General features: G+C 43.4%; 1 protein-coding gene across 5 annotated transcripts in view; it reads left to right on the top strand.

Annotated features, from left to right (window-relative positions):
• FMN1 (formin 1) overlaps positions 1–27,458 on the top strand; it is a 372,953-nt gene that overhangs the window by 141,856 nt on the left and 203,639 nt on the right. For 3 of the 5 annotated variants that reach the window (XM_089778461.1, XM_075927044.2, XM_006132688.5), the window contains exon 3: positions 27,282–27,343. In XM_089778461.1, coding sequence (XP_089634587.1) covers positions 27,282–27,343 — 62 coding nt within the window. Of the gene's footprint in view, positions 1–4,590; positions 4,624–27,281; positions 27,344–27,458 lie in introns of all 5 variants that reach the window. The other 2 variants (XM_025189464.3, XM_025189465.3) reach the window with 1 other exon arrangement.

Below are 27,458 nucleotides of genomic sequence, written 5' to 3'. Positions count from 1 at the left end.
TTTAGCCTTCAATTAAGATCCCAGAAGTAAATCCAAATTTCTTATTTGATGTTTTGAGAAGTAAACCCTTGTGTTTGGAAGGTGGTCTGGAGATACATCTGACAAGGTTCTTAACCTGATTGATATAGCAGATTAGTTACCTGGAAAGAAGTAGGCCTGGAGTTGGTTTCGATTACTTTTAGCTTTATTTGAGGAATATGCTGAAGTTGAGACAGCTCAGTATTGTTTAGGTACTCTAATTCAGGAAAATAGCTTGTGCTTCAGTGCTGTCCCGAATTGAGGGTCTCAATTTTTGTTTTTCCTGCGGTCCTACTCTCAGAAGAGATCTCAAACAAAAACACTTAAGTCAGTGTAGAGCTGAAAAAGAATAGCACTATTATCCATCCCTCTTTTCACCATTTTGTAGAATGTTGTGTTTTCAGTTAAGTTGTAGACTTACCTTTTAGGACAGCATGTAAAACTCATCTGTTTAAGGAATGAGGAAAAAGAGGGATTACAGGTGAAGGAAGGTGTTGGATTAGTTTGATATGGTTCTTTTAACTTTGCTATGTGTACTGAGAATTTGTCAAAGTTAATTTTTTATGGGCAAAATTAAAGGTTCTTTGACTTTGTCTCTGGTTGGTATTAGTGGCAATATATTATTGACATACTTTGTTTAAGGCAACATCCTGGAATGTGCAGTCTGTGGTGACTAATGCTTACTGAATGTTTGTGCTTTTTACTCACACTAAAAAGAACTTTTTACTGCACCAGGAATTTTGCTATGTATCACATTCCGAAGGTAGAAGGGTGTGTATTATATTTAGCAAAACAATTGTGTACATTGTTCCTTGCACAAATACTTTTTCTTTTGTATGACGTATGTGTAATATCCGAAGCAAATTAGTTATCTTTCATTTCAGTGGGGTATGTTACACGTAACTGTAGCAAGAAATTCTCTGTAATGCACTGTCTGCTAAAGTCTACGCTTATACTTCTGTTTTAGCTTGTTATCTTGCATAGGCTTTAATTTACCAGCCACTGACACATCTAATACACTGCTTAGGAGGACTTTTAATCCTACAAGTTAGACACTAAATTTGCACCTTAGCTTGTAGACAAGGTTTGGGAGCATAGTCACTTCAATAAACATATCACTTTTTACAGTATTTGCCAATTTATTTGAAAAAAGATCTTCACCCCATCTGTGGCTTCTGATCAAGTTATATGAGCAAGAAATATGAAAGAAAAAATGCTGAGCCTAATTTCTGAGATGAGTTAGATTCCTTGTCATGCTAAGCAAGCTGATTGTTTCGTGGTGAGTTTCATGATTTTACCATTTGCCATGTCCAAGTGAAAACCTTGAACAGGTGGGTGATTAAGAAGATGTTTTAATCATTCCACAGTGTGCATGTATATGCATATACAATATCTCGTGTTGTGACTTTTGTTAGAATACTTGCAGGTTTATTTTATAAATAGGGATTTCCATACATGGAGCTGTTGTCGTTAATTGAACACATGTGGTGGTATCCTAAACACAGACATAGGATACTCCCAGAATAGCACAACTGTTCCGCCCTTTTGGGCTTATCTAAGGTTCCCTCAAAAACAGATTAATTTAAATTTCCCCTAAAAGGTTTTCCTTTAAAACAGTTCACCTGCTCACCTGTCTGTTCTCCTACTGTATGGAGGGTAGCTAAGGAAATTCCTAGGGGACATGGATACAGGCAGTCCCCGACTTACGCGGATCCGACTTACGTCGGATCCGCACTTACGAACGGAGCTTTCTCGTCCCGGAAGTCGGGGCGAGAAAGCCCCGTTCGTAAGCTGCTCCGGTGCCCCTGGTCTGCTGCAGACCGTCTCCAGCAGACCAGGGGCACCGGGCGGGTTCCCGCGCTTCTGAGGCTTTGCCAGAGCAAAGCCTCGGAAGCGCGGGAACCGCTGCTGCTGCCACTTGGGTGCCGGTGCCTGTGGTCTGCTGGGGACCGTCCCCAGCAGACCACAGGCACTGGGACCCAAGTGGCAGCAGCGGGCGGGTTCCTGCGCTTCTGAGGCTTTGCCAGAGCAAAGCCTCAGAAGCGCGGGAACCCCCGCTGCTGCCGCATGAGACCCGGTGCCTGTGGTCTGCTGGGGACGGTCCCCAGCAGACCACAGGCACCCGGACTGAAGCCGCAGCCGCGGGGGGGTCCCGCGCCTCTGAGGCTTTGCCAGAGCAAAGCCTCAGAGGCGCGGGGAACCGCCGCTGCTGCCGCTTCAGTCAAAGCTTTGCGCTGGCAAAGCCTCAGAGGCGCAGGACCCCCCCGCGGCTGCGGCTTCAGTCCGGGTGCCTGTGGTCTGCTGGGGACGGTCCCCAGCAGACCACAGGCATCCAGACTGGAGCGGCAGCAGCGGCGGTTCCCCGCGCCTCTGAGGCTTTGCTCTGGCAAAGCCTCAGAGGCGTGGCACCCCACTGCCGCTGCGGCTCTGCTCCCCGTGTCCCTGGTCTGCTGGGGGGAGGGGGCGCAGCTAGTGTGCTCCCCCCACCCGCCCCAGCAGACCAGGCTTTTGTTTTGGACTCTGGGGCAGAGCAGCTGGGGCGCTGCCGATTGGTCCTGCAGCGCCCGTGGGCACTACTGGACCAACCCGGCAGCACCCCAGCTGCTCTGCCCCAGGTCCTGATTCAGCCGCTGCTGGTCAGTTTCAGCAGCGGCTGAATCAGGACGTCTGGGGCAGAGGAGATGGGGTGCTGCTGGGTTGGTCCAGTAGCACCCCAGCTGCTCTGCCCCAGGCGTCCCCAAGTCAGCTTCTGCTGAAACTGACCAGCGCTGACTACAGGAAGCCCCAGGCAGAGTTGCTCTGCCCCGGGCTTCCTGGAATCAGCTGCTGATCAGTTTCAGCAGCAGCTGACTTGGGGACGCCTGGGGTTCTTAAGTTGATTCTGTATGTAAGTCAGAACTGGCCAGTTCCGACTTACATACAGATTCAACTTAAGAACAAACCTACAGTCCCTATCTTGTACGTAACCCGGGGACTGCCTGTACAGCCTTTTGATAAATGATCGATTGACACTAGCAACATTCTTTTCCAAAACAAAGCACTTGTTCATTTGTGCAATGAATTGATACACAATCCATAATACAATATGAATCTAAAATCACAAATCCCTTCATTGACTAAAGAGCACCCCAACCACAATAAAAGACAATTGAAATTATTCTGAGTGGTTGAATCCTGTTAATTGATGGCTAGCCTGTTGGAGGCTGCTGTTGCAGTCTTTAATGCTTTATATGAGTGGTCCACAACGTGGTGCCTGCGGGTGCCATGGCACCCGCCGAGCCATTTCTGTGCACCCGCCAAGTGATTGGGGCCACCCAGGCGCATGGCGCATGGGTGGAGCCAGCCTGTGTGCATTGTCAGTGCCGGCCCTGGGCGCGCGGCGGTTAGGCGGCGCCGGCCCCGGGCGTGCGGCGCGAGGGCAGAGCTGGCTCATGGACGTGTGGCACAGGCACTGTCTCTGGGCACGCGGCGCAGGGGTGGTCCCGCCACCGGGCGCTGTTGGCTCCTGGGCGTGTGGCACAGCTGCCAGCTCTAGGCACACAGTGCATGGGTGGTGGTAGCTCCGCCCCCAGGCACGTGGGACATGGGCTCTTCCGGCCCTGGGTGTGCGGCGTATGGGCGGCCCCACCCCTGGGCGTGCAGCACTGTTGTGGCGCCAGCCCTGGGAGTGTGTTGCATGGGTGGCACAAGCTCCAGGCACGCAGCATATGGTTGGCCCCGCCCCTGGGTGCCCATTCTAACATAACTGACAAGTATACTATAATTATACCGTAATTATAACTGACAAGTTTACTATGTCTGATGACTCCTTCTGGTGCTGCTGCTTGCTGGCTTCAGCTGCTGCTTTCTCACTCTTATTCTTCTTTTCCATCTTATTCTTCGGGTCTTCTCTCATCTGCTCTTCTCTAGTCCATTCTCCTCAGCATGATCCACCTTGTCAGCACCTCGGATACAGCTTTCTGGGTTGCTCACTGACTCGCTGCCCTCATGCTGCCCTATGAGAGCTTTTTAGACACTTCTGATAACATTTTTTCTTTTACTATGCATTCCATCTTCATTCATTCTTTTTCTTTTGCTATCACACATTCATTCTCCTGCTCACTGCTGTTGTTCACCTAAAGTGTTATGATCTGCAAGATCCCAGCTATTTTGATTTTCTTTCCAATTTTATACTCAGCACTGTGTGACTTGCAGCTTCTATCTAATGGTGGAGTGATTCTTCCTTATTTAAACTGGAAGCCAGAGATGCAAAAATGGAGTCTTGAATTTCAAAATTGCGTTTCTCTGGTATTAGTGAAGAATTTAGGGGTTCTAAAAATGCACATATGACTTGACTTTTAGCAGAGATGGTAATCTTTAATAGGTGTTAACAAATAAAGCACTTCACAATTTTTCTTCATAATAGCATAGATGGCTTTGCACTAGTGAATAATGACTGATAAATAACGAAGCCTTTGGAACTACTGCTGTTTGACATGAGAATCACCAAGAACTGTATCTGATATATGTGATGAATATAAACGAATATTATTTGAGGCTAAAATTCACTTTTGCTTATGCTTTTGTCTCTAGCTCACCTAAAACTTTACAAGGAGAGACCATCAGGTGGGTAGAGAGTGTATTCTGTTGTCTCTGTGTCTAGTCTTTGGTTTCTCTCGTTTCCTTAAAGGCAAAGTGGTTACCTAATTTATGATCTTTAATAATGGAGAGATTTATGAAGAACATGTATTCAGGACTAATCATGCTTTTGAGCTGACTATTACCAGGACACTTGTAGTGCTGCAGCACTGACAGGAAAACATTTCCAGAATTCCAATCTGAAGGTTATGGTGATCATTAAACTAGTTCAGTTTCATCTAGGATGGCGTGGGCAAAAGGGCCTCTGTGGGCCAGATATGGCCCGCCAAGTGGGTGGATCTGACCCATGGAGGCCCTGCTGCTCCCCAGGCCAATTAGGGCCTGGGGGTGGGGGAGAGCTCAAAGCCTTCTCCACTCTGCCCCCACCCTGTGAACAGTGCATGGCGCTTCAAAGCTCCTTGTGCTGCTCGCAGGCCGGGGGCAGAGCAGAGAAGGCTTCATGCCTTCTTCCGCCCCCAGACCCTAATTGGCCTGGGAGTGGGGGAACACACAAAGCCTCCTCCTGCCCTGCCAAGAGCACGTGGTGCTTTGAAGCGCTGCTCACAGGGCGGGGGGGGGGGGGGCGAAGGGTAGGAGGAAGAACGGAGGAGGCTTCGCATGCTCCCCCACCCCCAGGCCAATCAGGACCTGGGGGAGCTGCATGAAGCTTCCTTCCACTGAGCCTGCAGCACTTCAAAGTACCACATGCTCCTCGCAGGGTGGGAGGAGGCTTCCCATGCTTCTCCACCCCAGGCCCTGATTGGCCTGGGGGGGGGGAGCATGCCAAGCTTTTTCCAGGGCATGGGTGCCTAGTGGGAAGGGGGGGGCAAAGCGGCTCCCTCACCCCCAGACCAACCATGATCTGGGAGTGGGGTAGCCCCAGCCCCTTCCTGCTTACACCCCATCCCTTCCGGGGTGGCCTGGTGCTACTTCAGAAGTTTTTGCCTCCCCTGATCTAGGACAGTGGTCTCCAACCTTTTAAACCACAAGATCACTTTTTCAATTTAATTGCAATGTAGGATCTGCCTCAAACCCAAATACCCTTTCCCCACTTCCTTCCTGCCCCTTCTTTGAGGCTCCACGCCTTCTTCCAGGCCTTACTCTGCTCACTCCATCTCCCTTCCTCACTCATCCTTACTCTCTTTCACCAGGATAGGGTAGGGGTTGAGGGGCAGGCTCTGGTCTTACGCCAAGGGGCTCAGTGTATGGGAGGGGCTCAGGCTTAGCCCAGGGTGCAGGACTGGGGTCCAGGAGGGCTTTCAGGATGCAAGCTCTGGGAAGGGGTTTGAGTACAGGGAGACTTACGTCTGGGGCAGGAGGTTGGGTGCAGGAGACGGTCTAGGACAGGGACAGTGGTTCAGGAAGCAGGCTCTGGCTGGGCACCATTTCACTGAGAGAGCTTCCAGGAGGTGGAGCAATGGGGTTAAGGCTGGCTTACTCCTGCCCTTGGCCCTGCACCACTCTTGAAAGCAGCTGGAATGTATAGCAATGGCTCCGTCACACCATGTGCTGCCTCTCATCTATAGGCAGTGAGCCCACAGCATCTACTAGCAATGGTTCCCCATTATTGAGCTGCAGGAGTGGTGTCTGCAGGAGTGGTGAGCTGCAGGAGTGGTGTCTGCAGGCAAGGGCAGCATGTGGTGACCTCCTGCTCTGCCTTTCTTAGGGGCTGCAAGGACATGCCAGCCACTTCCAGAAACAGCAATTACCATGGGGATAATGACTCTAGCCATGACAGGTTAGGCATTTTAGAACTCACTACTCAAATAATTAAATTTAAGCATAACAGAGAAATGAAAATTATGAAATGCACAGACCAGTAACACACGTTGCAAGCAGTAATGTAAGTAACAAAACCCTCCCATGTATGTATTGGGTCGGGAGGTGAGAGTGAAGGACTCTGTGTGTGAATGAGTGAGTGTGAGAGAGAGAGACACACACACACTGGATGAGAGTGAGAGAGATTTGCATTGCCAAGCTCCCTCCAACCCCTTCTCTCTGTATGGAGATAGGGTACAGGAGTGGGGGGAGGAGGGACACTGACATCAGAGCCCTGCCTCTTCTCCCTTCCACATCCTGCACAGAAAGCAGGAGGCTTCCAAGGGGCAGCTCCAAGGCAGAGGATGGGAACAGCATGACAGGGGGCGAAGGGGCAACTGTAGTACCAGCCCTTGATACTTTCCCATGGAAACCAGTCAGGACCACCTGTCAGAGGCTCCAAGATCTACTGGTAGATCCCGATCTACTGGTTGGTGACCACTGATCTAGGATGTCCCAGTTAAAAAGTGCCTCATTAAAACAGGCACTTGGAGTAATCTCTCTCATTTGAATGCCCACTTCAAAAGGTTATAAGTGACAAATACAGCAATACTAAAATTTTGAAGCTCACAGTTACAACAAAACAGAGAACTGTCACATTGTCCCTAATTCAGAACGAGAACTTATTTAACACTGGGAAGGAAATACTGGCAATACCTAATCCGTTTCAGAGTTGTATGGAAGTAATTAAATACTTGTCTATAATTCCTAGTAGAATTATTCTCGAACTTGTGGAGAAGTTTTGGGAAGTAAAAGCAGATTTTAATTGTACTGTAAGGAAATGAAAGGAACCACTTAACCTATTAATACTTGATTTTTTCTACTATACTTATCATTTGAGCAATACTGCCATCAATTAATTTTGAGAAGCCTCCTGTACATTGAGTAAATTGCAGTACAAATCCAAGTAACAATGTAGTCTAGTGACTCAAATATACAAAATATTAGAGTTGCTCTTATTTGATGCAATGTTCTACAGTACTGAGTGATATGGAAATGGCACAAAACAAAAATATTTTAAAGAAAGGCAAAATTCTGTGGCAAAGAGTAATTTCTGTCTATAAATTTGGCATTTGAATAATTGCTGAAGGTTTCTGATTATAATTGTACAAAGCTATTGCTCTATAACTTAAATTGTACTGATAATTTCTCCTGTCTATATTTTTTTAACTTTGCTTCAGGAATTCTTAAATTCCTTTTGTACCTAACATCTAACTTCAAATTTTTTAGTCCAGAATATAAATGTGTCCCTTTTGGCCTTTTAAAACTAACCTACTTACCTATCTAAAAATTTAAATGATTTAAAAAAAAATTGCTTTCTTTGCTTACCATGGTAATTCTATTCATAATTTATTTAAACAAACAAACAAACAAAAACCCCACACACTCTATCCTTTTTGAAGTCGTGGTTGTGAGATGGATAAGTTCAAACTTTGTGCTAAAGATCCTCAGGGGTGACCCGAGACGAACTGGCGCCCCAGGCGTAATATGCGATCAGTGCCCCCGCATCCAAAGTCCTCAACAGTGGTGCATCATCGTTGGGCGCCCTGTTTAACGCGGCACCCTAGGCGACTGCCGAGTCTGCCTTTATGCACAGGCTGCCCCTGCAGATCCTTTAATACCTCCATACTGTGGTTGTCATGCAGAATTTAAGTGCATGCAACATTACATCTGGAATGCTTTGAGGTACAATGACATATTGTTTTATGCATTTCTAATTACTGTTGGAGTCCTGTAACAAGCTCTTATGTGTTGTCCTATTTTCATGTTCTGGAATTGTAAAATAAAACCCTTTAAAATACTCACAGAGAACACTCAAAAAATTAAAGCATTAGTTATTATGTATTTAAATACTAATAAGGGACCTACTCTGTGTAATCTTGAAAGCTTGTCTCTTTCACCAACATAAATTCATCCAATAAAAGACATTACCTCACTTACCTTGTCTCTCAGCCAGTCCAGAATATTTAAGCATCCTCCAAAAATGCTGGGCATGGAGGGCTGCAAATGCTGCCAATGCAATGTGTGTCATATCCCTTTGAAGGTGCACTGGCCCACAGTCTTTGGAATAACTTAAAAACCAACAATTAGTCTAGTATCACCTCAAAACTAACAAAACATGTAGATGAGCTTTCATGGGCATAACCCACTTCTTCGGATGAAATATTCCAGTCATCTGAAGAGGTGGGTTTCACCCACAAAAGCTCATGATACCATCTACATGTTTTGTTAGTCTTTAAGTGTTTGTCAAGACTACGTGCCTCTGCCAACAGAGGCATGTAAATTAGACATACCAACATAGTCAATGAAGCGGGGATTTAAATATCCCCTGCTTCATTAGAATAAAAATGGCTGCTGAGTTGTGTCGGCTCAGTTGTTTGTCGGCAAAAAGCGGCAGTCAAGAAGGGGATCAGGCTTCCGCTGAGGCCTGATCCCCTTCCCCGCTGCTTACTCCTCTCTGCTGTAGAGACAAGTGGGCTGTGACTAGGGTGAAGAGTTTGAGAGGAGCAGATGAAGGTGCTGCAGGTATTGAAACATACAGGCATAAAGGGAAACAAGAAGACCTTTTATAAATACATTAAAAGCAAGAGGAAGACCAAGGACAGGGTAGGCCCACTGCTTAGTGAGGAGGGAGAAGCAGTAACAGGAAACTTGGAAATGGCAGAGATGCTCAATGACTTCTTTGTTTCGGTCTTTACCGAGAAGTCTGGAGGTGTGCCTAACGTAGTGAATACAAGCAGAGAGAGGGTAAGTTTAGAAGATAGGATACACAAAGAACAAGTTAAAAATCACTTAGGAAAGTTAGATGTCAGCAAGTCACCAGGTCCTGATGAAATGCATCCCAGGATACTCAAGTAGCTGATAGAGGAGGTATCTGAGCCTTTAGCTATGATCTTTGAAAAATCATGGCAGACAGGGGAGATTCCAGAAGACTGGAAAAGGGCAAATATTGTGCCCATCTATAATAAGAACAACCCAGGAAACTACAGACCGGTCAGTTTAACGTCTGCCCCAGGGAAGATAATGGAGCAGGTAATTAAGGAAATCATATGCAAACACTTGGAAGGTAATAAAGTGATAGGGAATAGCCAGCATGGGTTTGTGAAGAACAAGTCATGCCAAACTAATCTGATAGCTTTCTTTGATAGGATAACGAGCCTTGTGGATAAGGGAGAAGCGGTGGATGTCATATACCTAGACTTTAGTAAGGCATTTGATACGGTCTCGCATGGTATTCTTATTGATAAACTAGGCAAATATAACTTAGGGCCACGATAAGGTGGGTGCATAATTGGCTGGATAACCGTAGTCAGAGAGTTGTTGTTAACGGTTCTAAATCCTGCTGGAAAGGGATAACAAGTGGAGTTCCGCAAGGGTCTGTTTTGGGACCCGTACTGTTCAATATCTTCATCAATGATGTAGATATTGGGATAGAGAGTACGCTTATTAAGTTTGCAGATGATACCAAACTGGGTGGGGTTGCAACTTCTTTGGAGGATAGGGACATAATTCAAAATGACCTTAACAAGTTAGAGAAATGGTCAGAGGTAAACAGGATGAGGTTTAATAAAGAGAAATGCAAAGTGCTCCACTTAGGAAGGAACAATCAGTTCCATACATGCAAGATGGGAAGCGACTGTCTAGGAAAGAACATGGCAGAAAGGGATCTAGGGGTCATAGTGGACCACAAGTTGAATATGAGTCAACAGTGTGATGCTGTTGCAAAAAAAGCAAATATGATTCTAGGTTGTATCAACAGGTGTGTTGTAAGCAAAACTCATGAAGTCATTCTGCCGCTCTACTCTGCACTAGTTAGGCCTCAGTTGGAGTACTGTGTCCAGTTCTGGGCGCCACATTTCAAGAAAGATGTGGAGAAATTGGAAAGGGTACAGAGAAGAGCGACAAGAATGATTAAAGGTTTAGAGAACATGACCTATGAAGCCAGGCTTCATGAACTGGGCTTGTTTAGTTTGGAAAAAAGAAGATTAAGGGGGGACATGATAGCGGTTTTCAAATATCTAAAAGGGTGTCACAAGGAGGAAGGAGAAAATTTGTTCCTCTTGGTTTCTGAGGACAGGACAAGGAGTAATGGGCTTAAAGTGCAGCAGGGGAGGTTTAGATTGGACATCAGGAAAAAATTCCTAACTGTCAGGGTGGTCAAATATTGGAATAACTTGCCAAGGGAGGTGGTGGAATCTCCCTCTCTGCAGATATTTAAGAACAGGTTAGATAGACATCTGTCAGGGATGGTGTAGACGGAGCTTGGTCCTGCCTTGAGGGTGGGGGGCTGGACTCGATGACCTCTCGAGGTCCCTTCCAGTCCTATTATTCTATGATTCTATGAAACCGGCAGAGTGAGGATGGAGCCTCAGGGTAAGATGTGTTTTTTGCAGTTTTAGCAATACTTAAATATTACCATAAACATGGCATACAAAGATTATAAATAGGACTACTACTTGAAAGCTCCTATAAGAATTTCATGAAGTTTAAACACACTCTATAACTCAAATCTATTTATAGAATACTAACTTGCAGGCCAGTCAGACTGATATCTAGATATGCATTTCTCTGTTTAGTGAGGCATGGAAGTTTTGACATGGGCTATCATCTGGTCTGCCAGCATCACAGTCCCTCTATTGGTAAGCCCAGGAGGAATAGACATTTATTTTTATTTGTCTTTGAAGACCTAGGATTTCTGAACTTCTTGTCTGTTGGTGATTTAATAGGCTCTGATCCTCAGTTGTGTAAATTGGTGCTGTTTTCTAGCATCAACCCTGTGCCAGTTTCCATTTACTATGAAGTATATAAAGCCCGCAAAATGTTTTGGCAATTTATTCATTAGAATTAGTTGAATGCAGCTTTTTGTTACGATACAATTTGTCATTGCTTTCAATATTTATGTTTTCACACAAACTAATGAATTTCTCAGATTCATTTTAATTAAATAAAACAAAGGTAACTGTTTAAGCTGCTTTTCTGTTTCCCTGAAAGCAGATAAAAACACCTCTTCGGCCTTCGCATGTTTTTTCTTTTCCTTTTTTTATGGGGGAGGATTTGGTAGGGAATGGAATCTTCCTAGGACTCTTCAGAGTCCTGGTGATTATTGCTTAGTTTCTTTGATTTCCTCTGTTGTCTTTGTCCTAAAAGTACCCATTGTGTGGGAGCTATTTGAATTCTTTAAGAGGACTGAATGTGTCTTCCTTTAGAGAGTGTTGTGTGGGGATGACACTCTATATCACCGTTTCTTCCCTTCAAGTGAGGGCATTTGAATGTCATTGTCAGAGACAAGGCTGTGACTTAGAGCAAGCTAGTTAAAGCTCATACAGGACTTGGCATAGCAACCAAAGGATATAGACAAGGTTATAGCAGCCCCTCCAAAAGGGTCTGTTCACCATAGGGTTGCCAGATGGTTTCAACAAAATACCGGACACACTTGACATTATATCATCATCTACATTACATCTTATTTAGAAAATACTGGCCATTTATATTTTCGCATTTATATTTTCTCAATTTGTTTCCTGAACAGAAAGCTCAAATACTGGACTATCTGGTTCAAAACTGGACACCTGGCAACACTAGTTCAGCATTGGTCATCTGAGCTTACACTTTGAGGGTCTTGTTGTTCCTATTTTCTTTTGAAAGACTGAATATCAGTAGTAACCCAAATGACTTTCTCCCATCTCATCTGGTTTTAGGTTGTGACCCTTATTCTTGGATGCAGATGTTGCTACAATCATTCATTTATCTCTCAGCTCAAGTTTTAATAGATAGGGCAATACCTTAAATTCTGGGGCATCTGGTATTGGCCACTGTCGGCAGACAGGATATTGGGCTAGATGGACCTTTGGTTTGACCCAGTATGGCCATTCTTCTGTTCATTTTGAAGCTAAATCTATTGCAGAATGAGGATTCTTGCAGGGTGTTCCACTGTAAGCACATGATACCAGAGTTCTTGCTACCAGCTGATTTTTCAGGTCGAGTTTCAAGAATGATTTACGACTTCTAAAGATTGAGGCCTTCTTGTCTGAGAGCTCACCTTTCTCCCTTGCGATTAGTGCTGTAGTTATACTAAATGAGATGCTTTAGAACGGAAACCGCTAATTTACGAAGAGGAGAATTTCTAATTTTTTTGGTTTTTTTTGGTTTTTTTGGTGTAGAGCCCTTGGTTTGCAATTCACTGCCCTCTTGACTTAAAATAGCCCAGAACTGCTTCTGTCAAAGATATATTGCAGAGCCTCTGTATTGGATGAGAGACCACCATACATATTTCAATGCCATGAGGCTTTTCTGAGATCCATCAGGTACTGCATGTCATAGCCATTAAAACCGCACAGGAAATTTTAGTTAGAATATAACTCAAGCAAGGATTTGGCTGTGTTGTATGTGTTGAAAATCACACATATATGAAAAATGCCATGGTATAGCCAGAGGTGATCAGGACTTCTGTAGGTAAGCACTCATTAATGCCTTATGGGGAGGCACTTATTTTTCCCCTTTTGGAGTTTAGAAAAATATTGTTTTAAGTTTCTGGTTATGCAAAATATATTTTTATTTTAATTGCTTATTAAAAATCAATTGATAAATAAATTGCAGTGCATTAGACATAGAATAAGTCCCAAACTGAAAACCTGAATCTCATCTACTCTATACTTGAGAATATTTGGAGCAGTATCTCAACTTTGTATCTAAGTTCTAACTTTTAATTGGAAAAATCCTAGCCTGTATAACCAGTCCTGTCCTGGACAGTATTATTTTACTGTTTTTGTTTGTTTGCTTAATTAATTAATTATTGTTAATTATTATAAGATCCAATGCAAGTAGGTTCATGGGACTCTGAAAAGCTGTACAAGATCCTTGCTGTTTGTTTGTGTGCCTTGGAATTTTCTGTATAAATAACATATTTGTTAGTTTTCCATCTAAACAGATTTGTTCTTATTCACGTCCCCTCCCTTTGCCTGGCAGAGACTTGCTGCTCTGTCCTCACCAAGGAGCTGTGGCTGAGGGAGAAGTGCTCCTCCCTAGTCAGGCAGCTCCAGGTATGAGTCCTGATCCCCTGGCTGGGCAGGGCTCCTTAAGCAGCTGTGGGGATGTGCTGCTGCACAGAGAGAAAACTGGTTGTAGACAGCTCTGCACTCTTCAACATTCATCTAAGTAATACAGAAAAAATAGATTGATTCAGGCTGTATCACAGGCAAAGAACCAGAAGGCCTAAGGCCTGCAAAAGAAGTTAGCTTAGACAAACTAAACAAGCCCTAAATTGTATGAGTAACTAACTGGTAAGTGACCTTTAGTCACAAGATGAGGTACTGCAGTAAGCAGTGTGTTAGGAACTGATGGATTTGAAGTGAGGAACCACAAAACATGAATTTTCAATATTTAAAGAGATTCCTGAGAAATGCATGTTACAGAAAATTGCAGGTGTTTGAACACAGAAAAATTGTAGCAAGCCATTTATGTAAATGAATATGACACAAATGATTGAGTAACCTGTAAAAGCTGGGGATATCAACGTAAGTGGGCTGTGGACGTTCAGATAAGGAAAAAGAGATGAACTGATCATATAAGTATGTGTGTGTGTCAGGGTAACACATTATAAAACCTGTTACCTGGCCTGTTGCCATGGGATACACTGGAACATGCCAGACTGAGCTCCATCTAGTGATTGCTGCACCTGTTTTGCAGTTCCCTGCAGGGGAACATAAGTAATGAAAGTGCTGGACCTTCGGTATTATCCTCCTCTGCTTTATTATATTGCAGTATCTGTTGGTGGGTTTACTTTGTTCATAACCTTTGCCTTTATTTGCAATCTTATCAGAGAACGTTGTTTCTCTTTTTCTCATTGGGTTTTCTTGATATTGTTTCTCTTTTTCTCATTGTATTGTAGCTGATCTGGAAGCCAAACCCTCTGGCCCCTGCAAGCTAACTGTTAGCATATAGTTAACATGTAACTATTAAATTAGGATGCAATTTCTTTTCAATTTTTCCCATTTATTACATTTTATTATTTTTATATTATTTCATAATATGTCAATTATAGCAGTGTGGTAGTATTATTTGATAATGTGTCAGAAGTAGCAAGCTTTGTCGCTCATAAGCTTGTCTCTTTCACCCACAAGAGTTTGGCCCAATAACAGCTATAACTTCACCTACTTTACTTCTAATATCCTGGGACCAACATGGCTACATCAATATTGCAAACAAGTGAGGAAATAGCCAATATTTAATTTTATTTTTGGTTCACATTTACTCTAACCAGTTTTTCAGAAGCTTTGTACCTCGAAAAAGTAGGCTGCTGTGAAATTTAAATGTGATTTCATCACTTGTGCTTGGTAGTTCTGCTGGCAAAGATACAGGTTCTGGTGAACCTATTCCTTGGCCCCCTCCCCCCCCCCCCCCCCCCCACCATCATAAGCATCATTGTCATTATGGTAATGATGAGCAACTAGATTTTTCTTTTTGGCCTTAATGGTAAGTTTTCATGATTTACAAGATTCGTCCAAAATAGAATCTGCCTTTGGTTATTCTGTGACAGAACAGTGGACAAGATAGAATTTTGTTTCAGTATGGAAATTGCTATATTCACAAATACTAAATGACTTTTTTCCAGTAAAATATTACATAATACAGACCCGTTTCAAGTGTCATGCTCTTTAATTTGCCACATTAGAATTGTGCTTTGTTTTTAGTTTTTGCTCAATTCTGTTCCCATATTCCTTTCAAATACCTGCAGTAAATTTAAAAATAAACCTTTTAGTGAAATGTTTCAAATACCTAAAATGTTGTTACACGGAGGAAAGAGAAAAATTATTCTCCTTAGCCTCTAGTGATAGGACAAGAAGCAATGGCCTTAAATTGCAGCAAGGGAGGTTAAGGTTGGAAATTAGAAAAAAGAAAAAAAACTTCTTACCTATCAGGATGGGTAAGCACTGGAAGGAATTGCCTCAGGAAGGTATAGAATCTCCATCATAAGAGAGCTTAAAGAGCAGGTTAGATAAATACCTGTCAGGGATGGTCTAGATCAGGGCTACTCAATTTTGGAAGGCCCGTGGACCACAATGATACTCTCAGCACATGCTGAGGGCTGCAACTTAAGTGTGGCTGCATATACATGCAAATAGCTTCTTTCACCCTGATGGGCATGAATACAAAGCACTTCCTACAATGCCCCAGCCCCCTTGGCACCTTCTCCCTGGGGGCTAGAAACTCCAACACCCTGTACCTATCTTTTCCAGCCAGCCCGTCTGCTTACGTCTTTCAGTGCTCACCCTTCCTGGGAGATGTCTTCCTGTTGTGGAGCATGTTCCCAGGGGAGGTCATGTTCAAAGGATCCCACCTGTGGCCGTGTGTTGAGCCCCACGAAAAGCCAAAGTGCACCACAGGCCACAAACAAACAGACCGTGGGCCACATGCAGCTCACAGGCCATGTGTTGTGTAGCCCTGGTCTAGATGGTGCTTGGTTCTGCCATGAATTCATGGGATTGGACTTGATGACCTCTTAAGGTTCCTTCTAATTCTATAATTCTATGGGTTTTTTTTTTTTGAAGTTCACTAAACTTATTTAAAAAAATGTGTTGCTGATTACCAGGCATTAACATATGTATTTACTTATATAAAATGGAATATAGCTTTTTGGTCACTATTCTAAAAAATCCTGATATTATAATAACTTGCTATAGCAACAACAGTTTATAACTGATTCCATAAAATGTCAAGTTGTACAGTAAAAAGAAGACTACATATATAGTTTCTGTAATGAAAATAGATGAATTGAATCTTTGTGGTTCTCCTGAAATATGGTGGCTTTTCAGTCCAAAGGAAAACTGTGGTAGAGACAGTCAAATCAGTAGAACCAGTGATTAGCATCTGTCATTGGAACGGAATATGTACTTTACTCCTTCATATGAGGGAAGCAACAGAAAAATCTTTTGTGTGTATGTGTGTGTTTGTGTTTTACTCTTACAATAACATATAAATCCTAAATTGCCAGCTCTGTCTTCTTTGCATCCAGAGATGCGAGGGGTGCCTGTCACCTGACTTTTTTTTCTTGCTGATACTCAATACCCTACTCTTCTTGGTGTTGCAGCTGCCTAGTACAGTAAACTTCCAATAATCCGGCACCTTTAGTACCCAGGGGGTGCCAGATTATCAGATATGCCGGACTATCAGAAGGGGGGGCTATGAGGGGTCTGGAGTGGGGTGGGAGGGGATGCCACCCCAGACCCCTCATAGCCCCCCCCTTACGATAGTCCGGCTCTGCCCCAGGTGTCCCTGATTCACCTGCTGCTGGTCAGTTTCAGCAGTAGCTGAATCGGGGATGCCTGCAATAGAGCAGCTGGGGTGCTTCCCGGTTGGTCCCGCAGCGCCAAGGGGCGGCGCTATGGCACCAACCCAGCAGCACTCCAGCTTCTCTTGGGGACACCTGGGACAGAGCAGCAGGGGTGCTGCCGGCTTGGTCTCGTAGCGCTGCTCCTCGGGGCTGCAGGTCCAACCTGGGAGCACCCCATCTGCTCTTGGGGACGCCTGGGGCAGAGCAGCTGCAGTGCTGCCGGGTTGGTCCCACAGCGCCAAAGGACGGCGCTGCGGGACCAACCCAGCAGGACCCCAGCTGCTCTGCCCCAGGGGTCCCCAAGTCAGCCGCTGCTGAAACAGATCAGCGGCTGATTCCAGGAAGCCCCAGGCAGAGCAGCTCTGTCCCGGGATTCCTGGAATCAGCCGCTGATCTGTTTCAGCAGCGGCTGACTTGGGGACCCCTGGGGCAGAGCAGCTTGGGTCCTGCCGGGTTGGTCCTGCAGCGCCGAGGGGCGGCGCTACGAGACCAACCCCGCAGCACCCCAGCTGCTCTGCCCCAGGCATCCCCAAGAGCAGATGGGGTGCTGCCGGGTTGGACCTGCAGCCCCGAGGGGCAGCGCTACGAGACCAACCCGGCAGCACCCCAGCTGCTCTGCTCCCAGCTTCCCCGATTCAGCTGCTGGTCAGTTTCAGCAGCAGTTGAATGCGGGAAGCCTGTCCGGCTGCCCCAGCACTTCCGGGTTCCTGATGGTGCCGGACCATCAGGAGTCCCGGAGCATTGGATGCCGGACTAATGGAGTTTTACTGTACATATGTAATATTCCTTGCATTCCATATAATTTATGTCCAGATTGCACTACCGCTGTTGTTTGTTTTCTGAGCAACTGCTAAGTACTTTGCATTGAGCACTTCACACTGTATCCTTGTAAGGAAGTATGCACAGAAATTTTAAGAATTGCAATTAGGCTTTCCCTTTGCGACCCTACAGTTCTCCATTCTCTCCTCTCTTAATTTTTTCAACCCCAACTACTGCTTCTGTGTGCATGACTCTTTTCTCCATGGGCTAAAATGGCTCACAATGAATAGTGCCAGATTAGATTGGCTTGTGGTAAATAGTTGAAGGTAAGAATGAATCACTTGTTTGCTATCTGTGTCACACAGTACAGTACACATTATATTCAGGCCTGGGTCTTATCTGCTGGGATTTTTTTCACTGTACCATCTTAGACCTAGAGATTAATGTTTGCTTAAGGAGGAGGTAATATATACTTGGCTGGGTATCAACTCCTATTAAATAGAAAATAAAATATTCCTCATTAGTTAACTTGAACATTGCAAAAATAATCTATCTAGTCTTATTACATAATTTAAGCATCTACTTTAAAGCACGCTCTCCTTTATTGCCCATGAGGAATATTTATATTTCAGATATTTCCTATCCAATTTGGCTGAAAAAACCATTGCATTTCTCAGTAAATTGGTATTCTACAGTATATCTGTTTATAGCATGCTAGAAAGTATACTGGAGATTAATTACAATGTATCAATGTACAACACATGGTTTATAATCAATTCAGAGAGTTGGAGAGTTAAGAAGAAAAGGACTTCTAGATCCTCTGCTACTGTCCCAGGGGTCAAGATTTTTTGAAATAAGATTGTCACTTCCCACCCCCTGCATGATTTATGAAAATTTGTTTATGGATATTAATATGTATAACTCAAAGATGCTTTATGCAATACAGGTCATGTAACATATCAATTTTAATGTTACAATCTGCTGAATGTTTATATCCTATTTCTGTGCATGTACAGGCTGTCCTTGCTATAAGTCCAAGATATGTTCCAAAAAACTTGGACTTAGAGGGAAACAACTGAAAGCGGGGCACTTTTTTCCCTGAGGCTGATTTCCATTTGCGCAAATTGGGGAGAGAGGTTGCATGACTTAAGAGCAGGGAATGGGAGGACTTAGAACTCATCAGTTCCTACAAGCATTAATGACTTGAGTGGGGAACAGATGTATACTGGGGAGACTTATGGTGGGGATGTCCTGTATCATTCTTTTATGTGAAGTTAAAAATATGAACGGTGGATCTGTTTTAAAGGTGCTAATGTGGGCCATTACTGATGCTCAGAAACTCAATGAGACAGTACTCAAATCAATGACCTGTGAATGTCATGTTTGTTCTATAAGCCCAAACTGTGCTTAGTCCTAGAAAGACATGTGATCATGTCATTTGTTACTGGAATCCATCTTAAACCTGGGTATTTTTTCCATGGTGTTGAGGGGTGTTGAACAAGGATTCCTGCCCTGGGGAAAGTCTACTTAAGCAATGGGAAGTCATTTGTCTTCAGCTGGCCTTTGAAACTACCTGGCCTACCCTAAGAGGATACAAAGAACTTTGAAAAAGCTGTAGACCCAAGTCAGAGTAAAGATCAACTCTGACTTGAAGCTTTTTATCTAAGATAAGAACAATTGTTTAGGGTAAGAATCTGCATGTAATAAGTTTCTTAGTGGATTAGAACTAGCTAACGGTTTTTGTTCATTTTAAATTTAGTAACTTACTTTTGTTTTCATTTGCAAACACTTAATAAAAATACTTTTGATCATTATCAAGCCCAGTGTAAATAATTGTTACCTGGCGGGGAGGGGAGAGGAGCAACCAGTGTGCATATCTCCTTCATTGATAAAGCCCACAGACCTTTTGGGCTTCCTCTGTGTAAAATATTTACACAAAGTAAGACCGATTTATTTGGGATTTTGGTTCCTTTTGGGGGGTTGCTTTCCTGGGTGCTAAGCCCAAAAGCTGAACTCTCTAGGAGCTGAACTGGTTCGGTATCCCACCAAGCAGGACAAGGGTGGTGGGGAGTCCTGGAGAGCTGGAAGGCAGGCTTCAGTGGCATGATCAGCGCCCTGGGGACAACCCCAAAGGGACCCCTCTGATTCAATCTATCACAAAGATAACTTCAAAACAACATTTGATAAATAAGAGTTGTAGCATTCCTAGCTATTAAAATGATTCTGTAATTTGCCAGTCAGTGTTGATCATAGAATACTAGGACTGGAAGAGACCTCAAGAGGTCATCAAGTCCAGTCCCCTGCCTCCATGGCAGGACCAAATACTATCTAGACCATCCCTGATAGACATTATCTAACCTACTCTTAAATATCTCCAGAGATGGGGATTCTACAACCTCCTGGGCAATTTATTCCAGTGTTTAACTACCCTGACAGTTGGGAACTTTTTCCTAATGCCCAACCTAAACCTCCCTTCCTGCAGTTTAAGCCCATTGCTTCTTGTTCTATCCTCAGAGGCCAAGATGAACAAGTTTTCTCCCTCCTCCTTATGATAGCCATTTTCAGGTATCTAAAAGGGTATCATGACCCCCCTCAATCTTCTCTTTTCTGAACTAAACAAACCCAATTCTTTCAGCCTTCCTTCATAGGTCATGTTCTCTAAACCTTTAATCATTCTTGTTGCTCTTCTCTGGACCCTCTCCAATTTCTCCACATCTTTCTTGAAACGTGGTGCCCGCAACTGGACATAATACTCCAACTGAGGCCTAACCAGTGCAGAGTAGAGCGGAAGAATGACTTCTCGTGTCTTGCTCACAACACACCTGTAAAAGGCAAGAAAGTAATAAGACTGCTACTCCCAAATAATAAATAATACTATGCCGTTTAAATAAAATACAAGGCTTAAAAACTAAATCAAACAATTTTTCCAGAACTATCTTTTTATCTTGACTTTATTTTAGCACTTTCAAGATCCTTGAGATACCAGAACCTTGGAATATTAATCTACATACTACTTCTACAGACATGTTAACTTACTTCTGCTTCAGAAAGTGTGAGAATTCCTGTTTGGTAGTTGTAGAGGAGTTAGCCAATTGGGAAACAGGCAGCAAGTAAGGTGTTCTGGAATTGTATATTACATACAAACTGGTTAGTGTTCCTATTCGGTTTGTATTTTGTATCTCTTGTATCTTGGAGTGCTTTGAATTGTCTTCTGCATGAGTTATGTACTTAAACATTAAATCTTATTTATGTTGAATTTAAGGGAAGAGAGCTTTTGAGGTGATAATATTATAGGTTGTTTTCCTTGTCCTTTTTATTTTGACTCCTATTTCTCTCTTGTTTTACCAATCAAATAAATGTAAAAATACCAGTTATTTTCTCCCTTTGATTTTTTTATATCTGTCCAGCTGCTACGGTATAGCTCCATCTATCTGGCAAAAATAGTTTAAACAGTTTAAACAAGGTCTAATCATAAGAAGTTTCCTCTGTCAGACTTCAACTGTTTCTCTTTCCAGCTTGTGGAAAATGAACTATCCTTTTCCTCTCACTATAGAAACAAACAATTAAAAGAAAGGTGCACACACAGACTGCCCTCGCCCACAAGAGAGAATTTTTTTTGTTTTTGTTTTTATTTTAGTTCTCTGTATAAAATTTTTAAATTTTAGTTCTCTGTATAGGCATCATATAAAATCCTAACAGACTTACTAGTTAAATTTTGGTTGTCCAACAAAAAATTCTGAATTTTGTTGAATAACTTCTGTAGTTTAATCAAAGCTATTTTGAAGAGAAACATACAGTACATATTTTATAGACATCTGCTAGTTTAAATCTTCTGGGGCAAATGAGGCACACCTATGGAAAATTTTACATGTTAAGTCTGGTGTTTGTTCATCACTCATTGCATTTAAGGTCTCTGATTCTGCTCTATTAAGTCAATAGGAGTTGCACTGGGGAGCAAGCAGGAGAGGTGCCATGTTCTGTTGGCTATGTTTAACTGGAGGCAAAGAGGAGGTGCACATCTACACTATGAGATAAGCTCATATCTACTATGGTCGAGTTCTGAGCACCCAGGCTATGTCTAGACTGGCCCCTATTACGAAATAGCCATGCTAATTTCCAACTTTGGAATAGGGAAATCCGCGGGGGATTTAAATATCCCCCGCGGGATTTAAATAAACATGTCCGCCACTTTTTTTCCGGCTTGGGGAAAAGCCAGAAAAAAGCGTCTAGACTGGCGCGATCCTCTGGAATAAAGCCCTTTTCCGGAGGATCTCTTATTCCTACTTTCAGGAAGCCAGTCTAGACGCTTTTTTCCGGCTTTTCCCCAAGCCGGAAAAAAAGCGGCGGCCATGTTTATTTAAATCCCGCGGAGGATATTTAAATCCCCCGCGGATTTTCCTATTCCAAAGTTGGAAATTAGCATGGCTATTTCATAATAGGGGCCAGTCTAGACATAGCCCCAATGTTAAGAAGCCGAGGATTGGTGTCCCCATCATCTGTGGGAATTAAATGTCCTTCAAGGGCATGCATCCATGTTTTTGGTGCCTGCTACTGAGTCGGAGGGGGAGGAAGTACCATGAGGGGCTTTTCAGGCCCATGCATTCGGTGTCCTTTGGGTTGAAAAACTGGTAGTGGGTGCTTACAGGCACTCCTCTCGGACCTGACCCAGAAGGCACTCTTCTACTTCCTCCCTCTTCATGTGACATAAAAGGGCCTTTTCATGCCTTCATTGCCCGCGTGGATGCCACAGCACTTTGATCATGGAATTTGAGGTGCTGTAGAACATTGCCATGCTCATGGCTTTCACTCTGTGCCTCATGGTGCAGATCTTAGAGAGTACCCACATATTGCTCCACCATAAACAGGATGAGGAAAACCAGAAAGAGGAGGAGGACGACAAAGTTCGGCATGCCATGGAAGCCCTGGCAAGTACTAGTGCCCACCACTCGGTCCCCTGGACACAGTGGAACACCACTTCTGGCATCGTGAAATGAGCTCCAACTGGTGGGACTACATCGTCATGCAGAGATGGGATGATGAGCAGTAGTTATAGAACTCTGTGAATGGCTTGCCCCTTCCTGAGGTAACAGGATACACACCTGAGACCTGCTCTCTCTCTCTCTCGCTCTCTCTGTCTCTCCAAAAGTGCATGGCCATTGCTTTCTGGAAGTTTGCCACACCAGACAGCTGCTGCTCAGTCAGGAACCAGTTTGGGGTGGGGAAATTGACAGTTGGGACTGTGCTCATACAAGTAGCCAAGGCCATCAATAACATCCTGCTATGGAGGGTCATGACTCTGGGAATGCGGACAACATGATGGATAGCTTTGCTGCTGTGGGCTTCCAAAACTACAAGGGCACCATAGACGGAACTCATCTCCCCATCCTGGCTCACAAGCAATGTGCCTCCGAGTACATCAACTGCAAGGGCATACTCTTCTCCATGGTGTTACAGGTGCTCATGCATCACAAGGGACGCTTCACCACCATCAGTGTGGGATGCTGAAGCTCCTCTGCACCCCTGGGAAGTGGAGGCCATGGAAGCAGAAGTACTCACATCCATCGAATCTCTGAGGGAACGTTGGGGGTGTTACCTCAGTTTCACTGGAGACCACCCCAGGGTTACACTACTATGGATTTATTAAATGAAGAATTAACAATCCACTACAGGGTTAAACTCAAGGGGACTGAGCTGTCATTGAATGCCACTAGAGGGTTAAACTGAAGGGGAGTGAGCGCTCACACACACACACACACACACACACACACACACGCAATTTCATGCCCTCAGGCACTCACACACTTACATAGGCAAAAGGTTTTTAGAGCAAGCCAAAGCATGTTATGTTGATTCTGGAGGTTTGCCGCTAGCCATGGATCCTGGCCCTTGAGCTGGTCAGAAAGAGGGCTTCTGCCAGGTGCTCGCTCCTTTTATAAGAACTGGGCAGCTCCTGTCACTCATGCATGGGTCCTTCCTCCACTTTGGTCACCAAGGAGCTTGTCCAGATCTCCCTCAATCTTGGTCCTTTGTTTGCTTAGGGCAGCAGTTGTCTTTAATTAGTCACCTCCTGGCTCTATGTGTTTAGTGTTTAGCCTTGCTGTCTCCCTCACCCTAAACACACTCCTCTCTCTCTCTCTCACTCACAGGGTGGCTGCAGTTTAGAGTAAGTTACAAGCAAAGTGGCTGAGAGTTAAAAAGATTACAATGTTGCAAAGCTCAACAATCACCAAGCTTACAGTAGGTTTTAAACTTATAAAGCAAAGTGGCTGAGAGTTACAAAGCTCAACAATCTTACAACAAGTTGCAGAATTTAAAAGGCAAGGTAGCTGAAAGTTACAAAGAGACAAGTACAAAGCCTCAGAGCTCAATAGTTACAAAGATACCTTCCATCTGACAGAGACTTAGACGACAACTGCCCCTCTTAAAAAGTGTTCACAGCAATGCAGTCAGCAGCAGCTTTTGTCATTCTCTTTGTCATGTGCTGGCAGGACCTTCCAGAAAATTTGTGTGTAAACCAAGTAATAGCTTGGGTGGAGGTTTTATGCACTCTGAGCCCCTGGGAAGTGGAAATTGTGGAAACATTCGATGGAATATTGGGGGTACTTATGTCATTTGCCACAGTGTGCTGCTCTTCGGCCAAGGGCTTGTGAAGCTGGCCACATGAGACAGGGCATTGTACAGTGCCCTGGGCTTTTTGAAGTCAATGGGAAAGTAGTCAAGCCACAAGGTGTCATTGTGGACAGCTGCAGAAGCTCCCGCCCCCCCCCCCCCCCCGAGGCCAATGGTATCTACACTAGCGAAATTTCTGCCATGCATAGTTAGGAATAGCGTTACAGTGTGTCCCAGCTATAAGTCTCTGCGGTAAACATCTGTTCCGCACTAAAGTTGTTGATGCTTGTAGGAACTGATGTGTTATAAGTCTTCCCATTCCCTGCTCTTAAGTTGCACAAAGAAAACCCCAATTTGCACAATGGAAATCAGTTGCAGGAAAAAAATTCCCCGCTTTAATTTGTTTCACAATAAGTCCAAGTTTTTTGGAATGTATCTTGGACTTATAGCAAGGATGGTCTGCACTCCTCATGAAGAACAGGAGACTACAGGATTTGATTCCTGCAGCTCCTAAGACAGAGCAACAGGCTTGATAATGCGGATGAATTGTTTATATAAATGACCATGGGGAGGGCTAAATTTGGTGTGAAGTCCTAGTGTAGACCAGATCGAGGAGAGTAGGCTTCAGTTGCCAAAAGTGTGGCTGCTTCTTTAGTGCCCTAAGAGGGACTGGCTGCATCTGGGTCCTTGGTCTCATTTACAACAAGCTTTCTTCAAAGAACGTGAGCACGGCCCAACTGTGATTTATGAGTGCAAGCAGTGACAGCTACTCTACTTACTAAACACAAAAGTCAGCTTTTGTAGTCTGCTTTGCTTATAAAAAGAAAGAGCTCTACCAAGCATGTAATCAGTGTAGCTAATATTATCCTAGAATGCTTTCATGTCAGTAGAGAGAAGACTGTTTCAGTTCTTTAATTATGTTTTCAAAGCAAAAAGGCAACTATATTTTCATGACTAAGTAGTTATGTTTTGACAATCCTACCTTCTCCTGAAATTAAAGCTTAATTTTATGTAGGTCCATATGGTTTTGTTTCCATTTGATTACTCTGAACTGTGAATTGTATTAATTAGTATACTTCTGATTTTGCTGTTGCAAAATAGGTAATACTAGGAATTGTGATGAGTTTAAGGATATATGAAGCAAAATGCAGGACAATGTAGCACTTTAAAGACTAACAAGATGGTTTATTAGATGATGAGCTTTCGTGGGCCAGACCCACTTCCTCAGTTACGTTTACCTATTGCTCCATACTCAGCCATCAAGTACATATTGTATGAAATCTTTTGCATGGTTGATGATTTGCAGTTCAAATTTTTAAAAATACATAATAAAATCTTAGTCTTACAAAATATTAATAGTGCTAGGGATTCAGAGCACAACCAAAGCGAAGAACAGGCCTGGTGTGTATACACCCCACCCTTACCTCAAAATAAGATAAGCTATGCAAATTGTGTAGCATAAATTGCCTATTTCGAGTTAGTTTTGAAATAAAGCACTATTCCCAAATGTCCCTTACTCCTCATGGAATGATGGTTACGGGAACATTGGAATAAGCTGCCCATTATTTTAAAATAATGGGCTGCTTCAATAGACATGGGATAGCTATTTTGGGATACTTCCCAAATAGCTCTGCATACTATAGACATAGCTGCCTTTGTTTCTTTGTAAGAAAACTATTATTTTTAAATGGATCTACAAATTATACGATCTGTTCATTTATATTTGATTATAATTTTTCATAGATTCATGTATTTAAGATTCTAACAGTGCATTATATTATCTAGTCCAGGGGTGGCCAATCCATGGATCACGAGCCTCATGCCGCTCTTCCCCCCTCCCCTTTAAGTGCGGCTCATGAAGCCTCCCCTGTTCCTCTAGAAATGGTCCCCAGCCCCCGGCTCCCTGTGTTCACTGGGGCAGGGGAGCCGTCCGGTGCGGCAATTCAAAATGGCGTCACCAAGATGGCGGCCGCTGCCGGGAGCCAGATGTAGCCAAAAATCCTTGTCTTTTAAAGGGGCAGCCTCCCCCCCTTTTTTTATGCTCAACAACTCTGGGGGGTTGGTGGGAAGCTCTTCCTTTTTTGTTTTTTTGCTCAACAAAAATTGCTCAAAAAATAATTCTGGTGCGGCTCTTCGCATTTTTTCTGCCGCTGTTTTGTGTCTGTTTGTTTAATGGGTTGGCCACTCCTGATCTAATCTAACCTCCTATATGATACAGGCCATAGAAGTTCATCAAAGTAACTCATCATTGAGCCTAGTAACATGATTGATGAAAGCATATATTCTACAGTGGCGTTCTGTTTTCTAAAAAGACATTAAAGACAGTAAGAGATGAGAAATCTCTTGCTTCCCTTGATAGGTTGTTCCAGTTTTCATAACATTCACTGCTAATGTTTGTTTGCCTGGTTTCTAATTTGAAATTGTCCATCTTTAACTTCCAGCCATTGGTTCTTGTTATGCTTCCTTTCTCTGCTATATGAAAAAGTACTTTGGTGCCTAGTATTTCTTCTCCATCAAGATACTTAAACATCATAAGCAGGTCACCTTTCTGTCTTCTTCCTCCATAAACTTTTAAGTTTTTTAAGTCTCTCACTGCAAGGTATTTTCTAGGCTTCAGATTTCTTTGCTTTTTTATTTATCCTGTCCAATTAGTCTATGTGTAGACGTAAACTTTACAATTGAATAAAATTCAGTGAAAGATTTGAATATTAAATATAGAGATTCCTTGAGAACTTTCCGTGTGTCATAAAAGCATGCTATCAATTCCACTATTTGCGTCAAAAGACAAATCCCAAATTTCTTCTAGTTATCTCAGTTTGAAATACATTTCCATCCACTGGGGCACTTTTTACTCCTCTCCCTCCCTATATGAGAGCTATTTGTATTACCTTTGTCAGTATGGCCATACGTATCATGTGATCCTGGAGAATGCACACTAATCAATGTCACTTTCAATGATATTTTCTTTGTCACCTTTATAGCAGGCCTGTTCTTCGGTCATCTCAATCTGTTTTTGGCATGGAAGCGTAGTATAAAATGGCACAGTGGCAGCAGAGTTATGCTATTTTCAAAGACCGAGTCTTTTATGACTTCAGTGTCATTAATATGAATCACTTCTTTATATTTACAGAGTACCATGCTGCCATTTTGCAATTAAAGAGGGAGTACAAGGAAGAAGTTGAAAAATTAAAGGTACATTTTTAAATTATGCTGATCAGTTATATAGTTGATTTTTTCATTCTCTAAATCTTGTGCAAGTTGCAGATTTAAAAAATTCGGAATGTGGTTATTTTCTATTAAACATATT

Source organism: Pelodiscus sinensis, chromosome 5, assembly GCF_052426305.1.
Source record: "Pelodiscus sinensis isolate ZL-2025 chromosome 5, ASM5242630v1, whole genome shotgun sequence".
Classification (NCBI taxonomy): domain Eukaryota; kingdom Metazoa; phylum Chordata; order Testudines; family Trionychidae; genus Pelodiscus; species Pelodiscus sinensis.
This window is presented reverse-complemented; position numbering and strand designations above follow the sequence as displayed.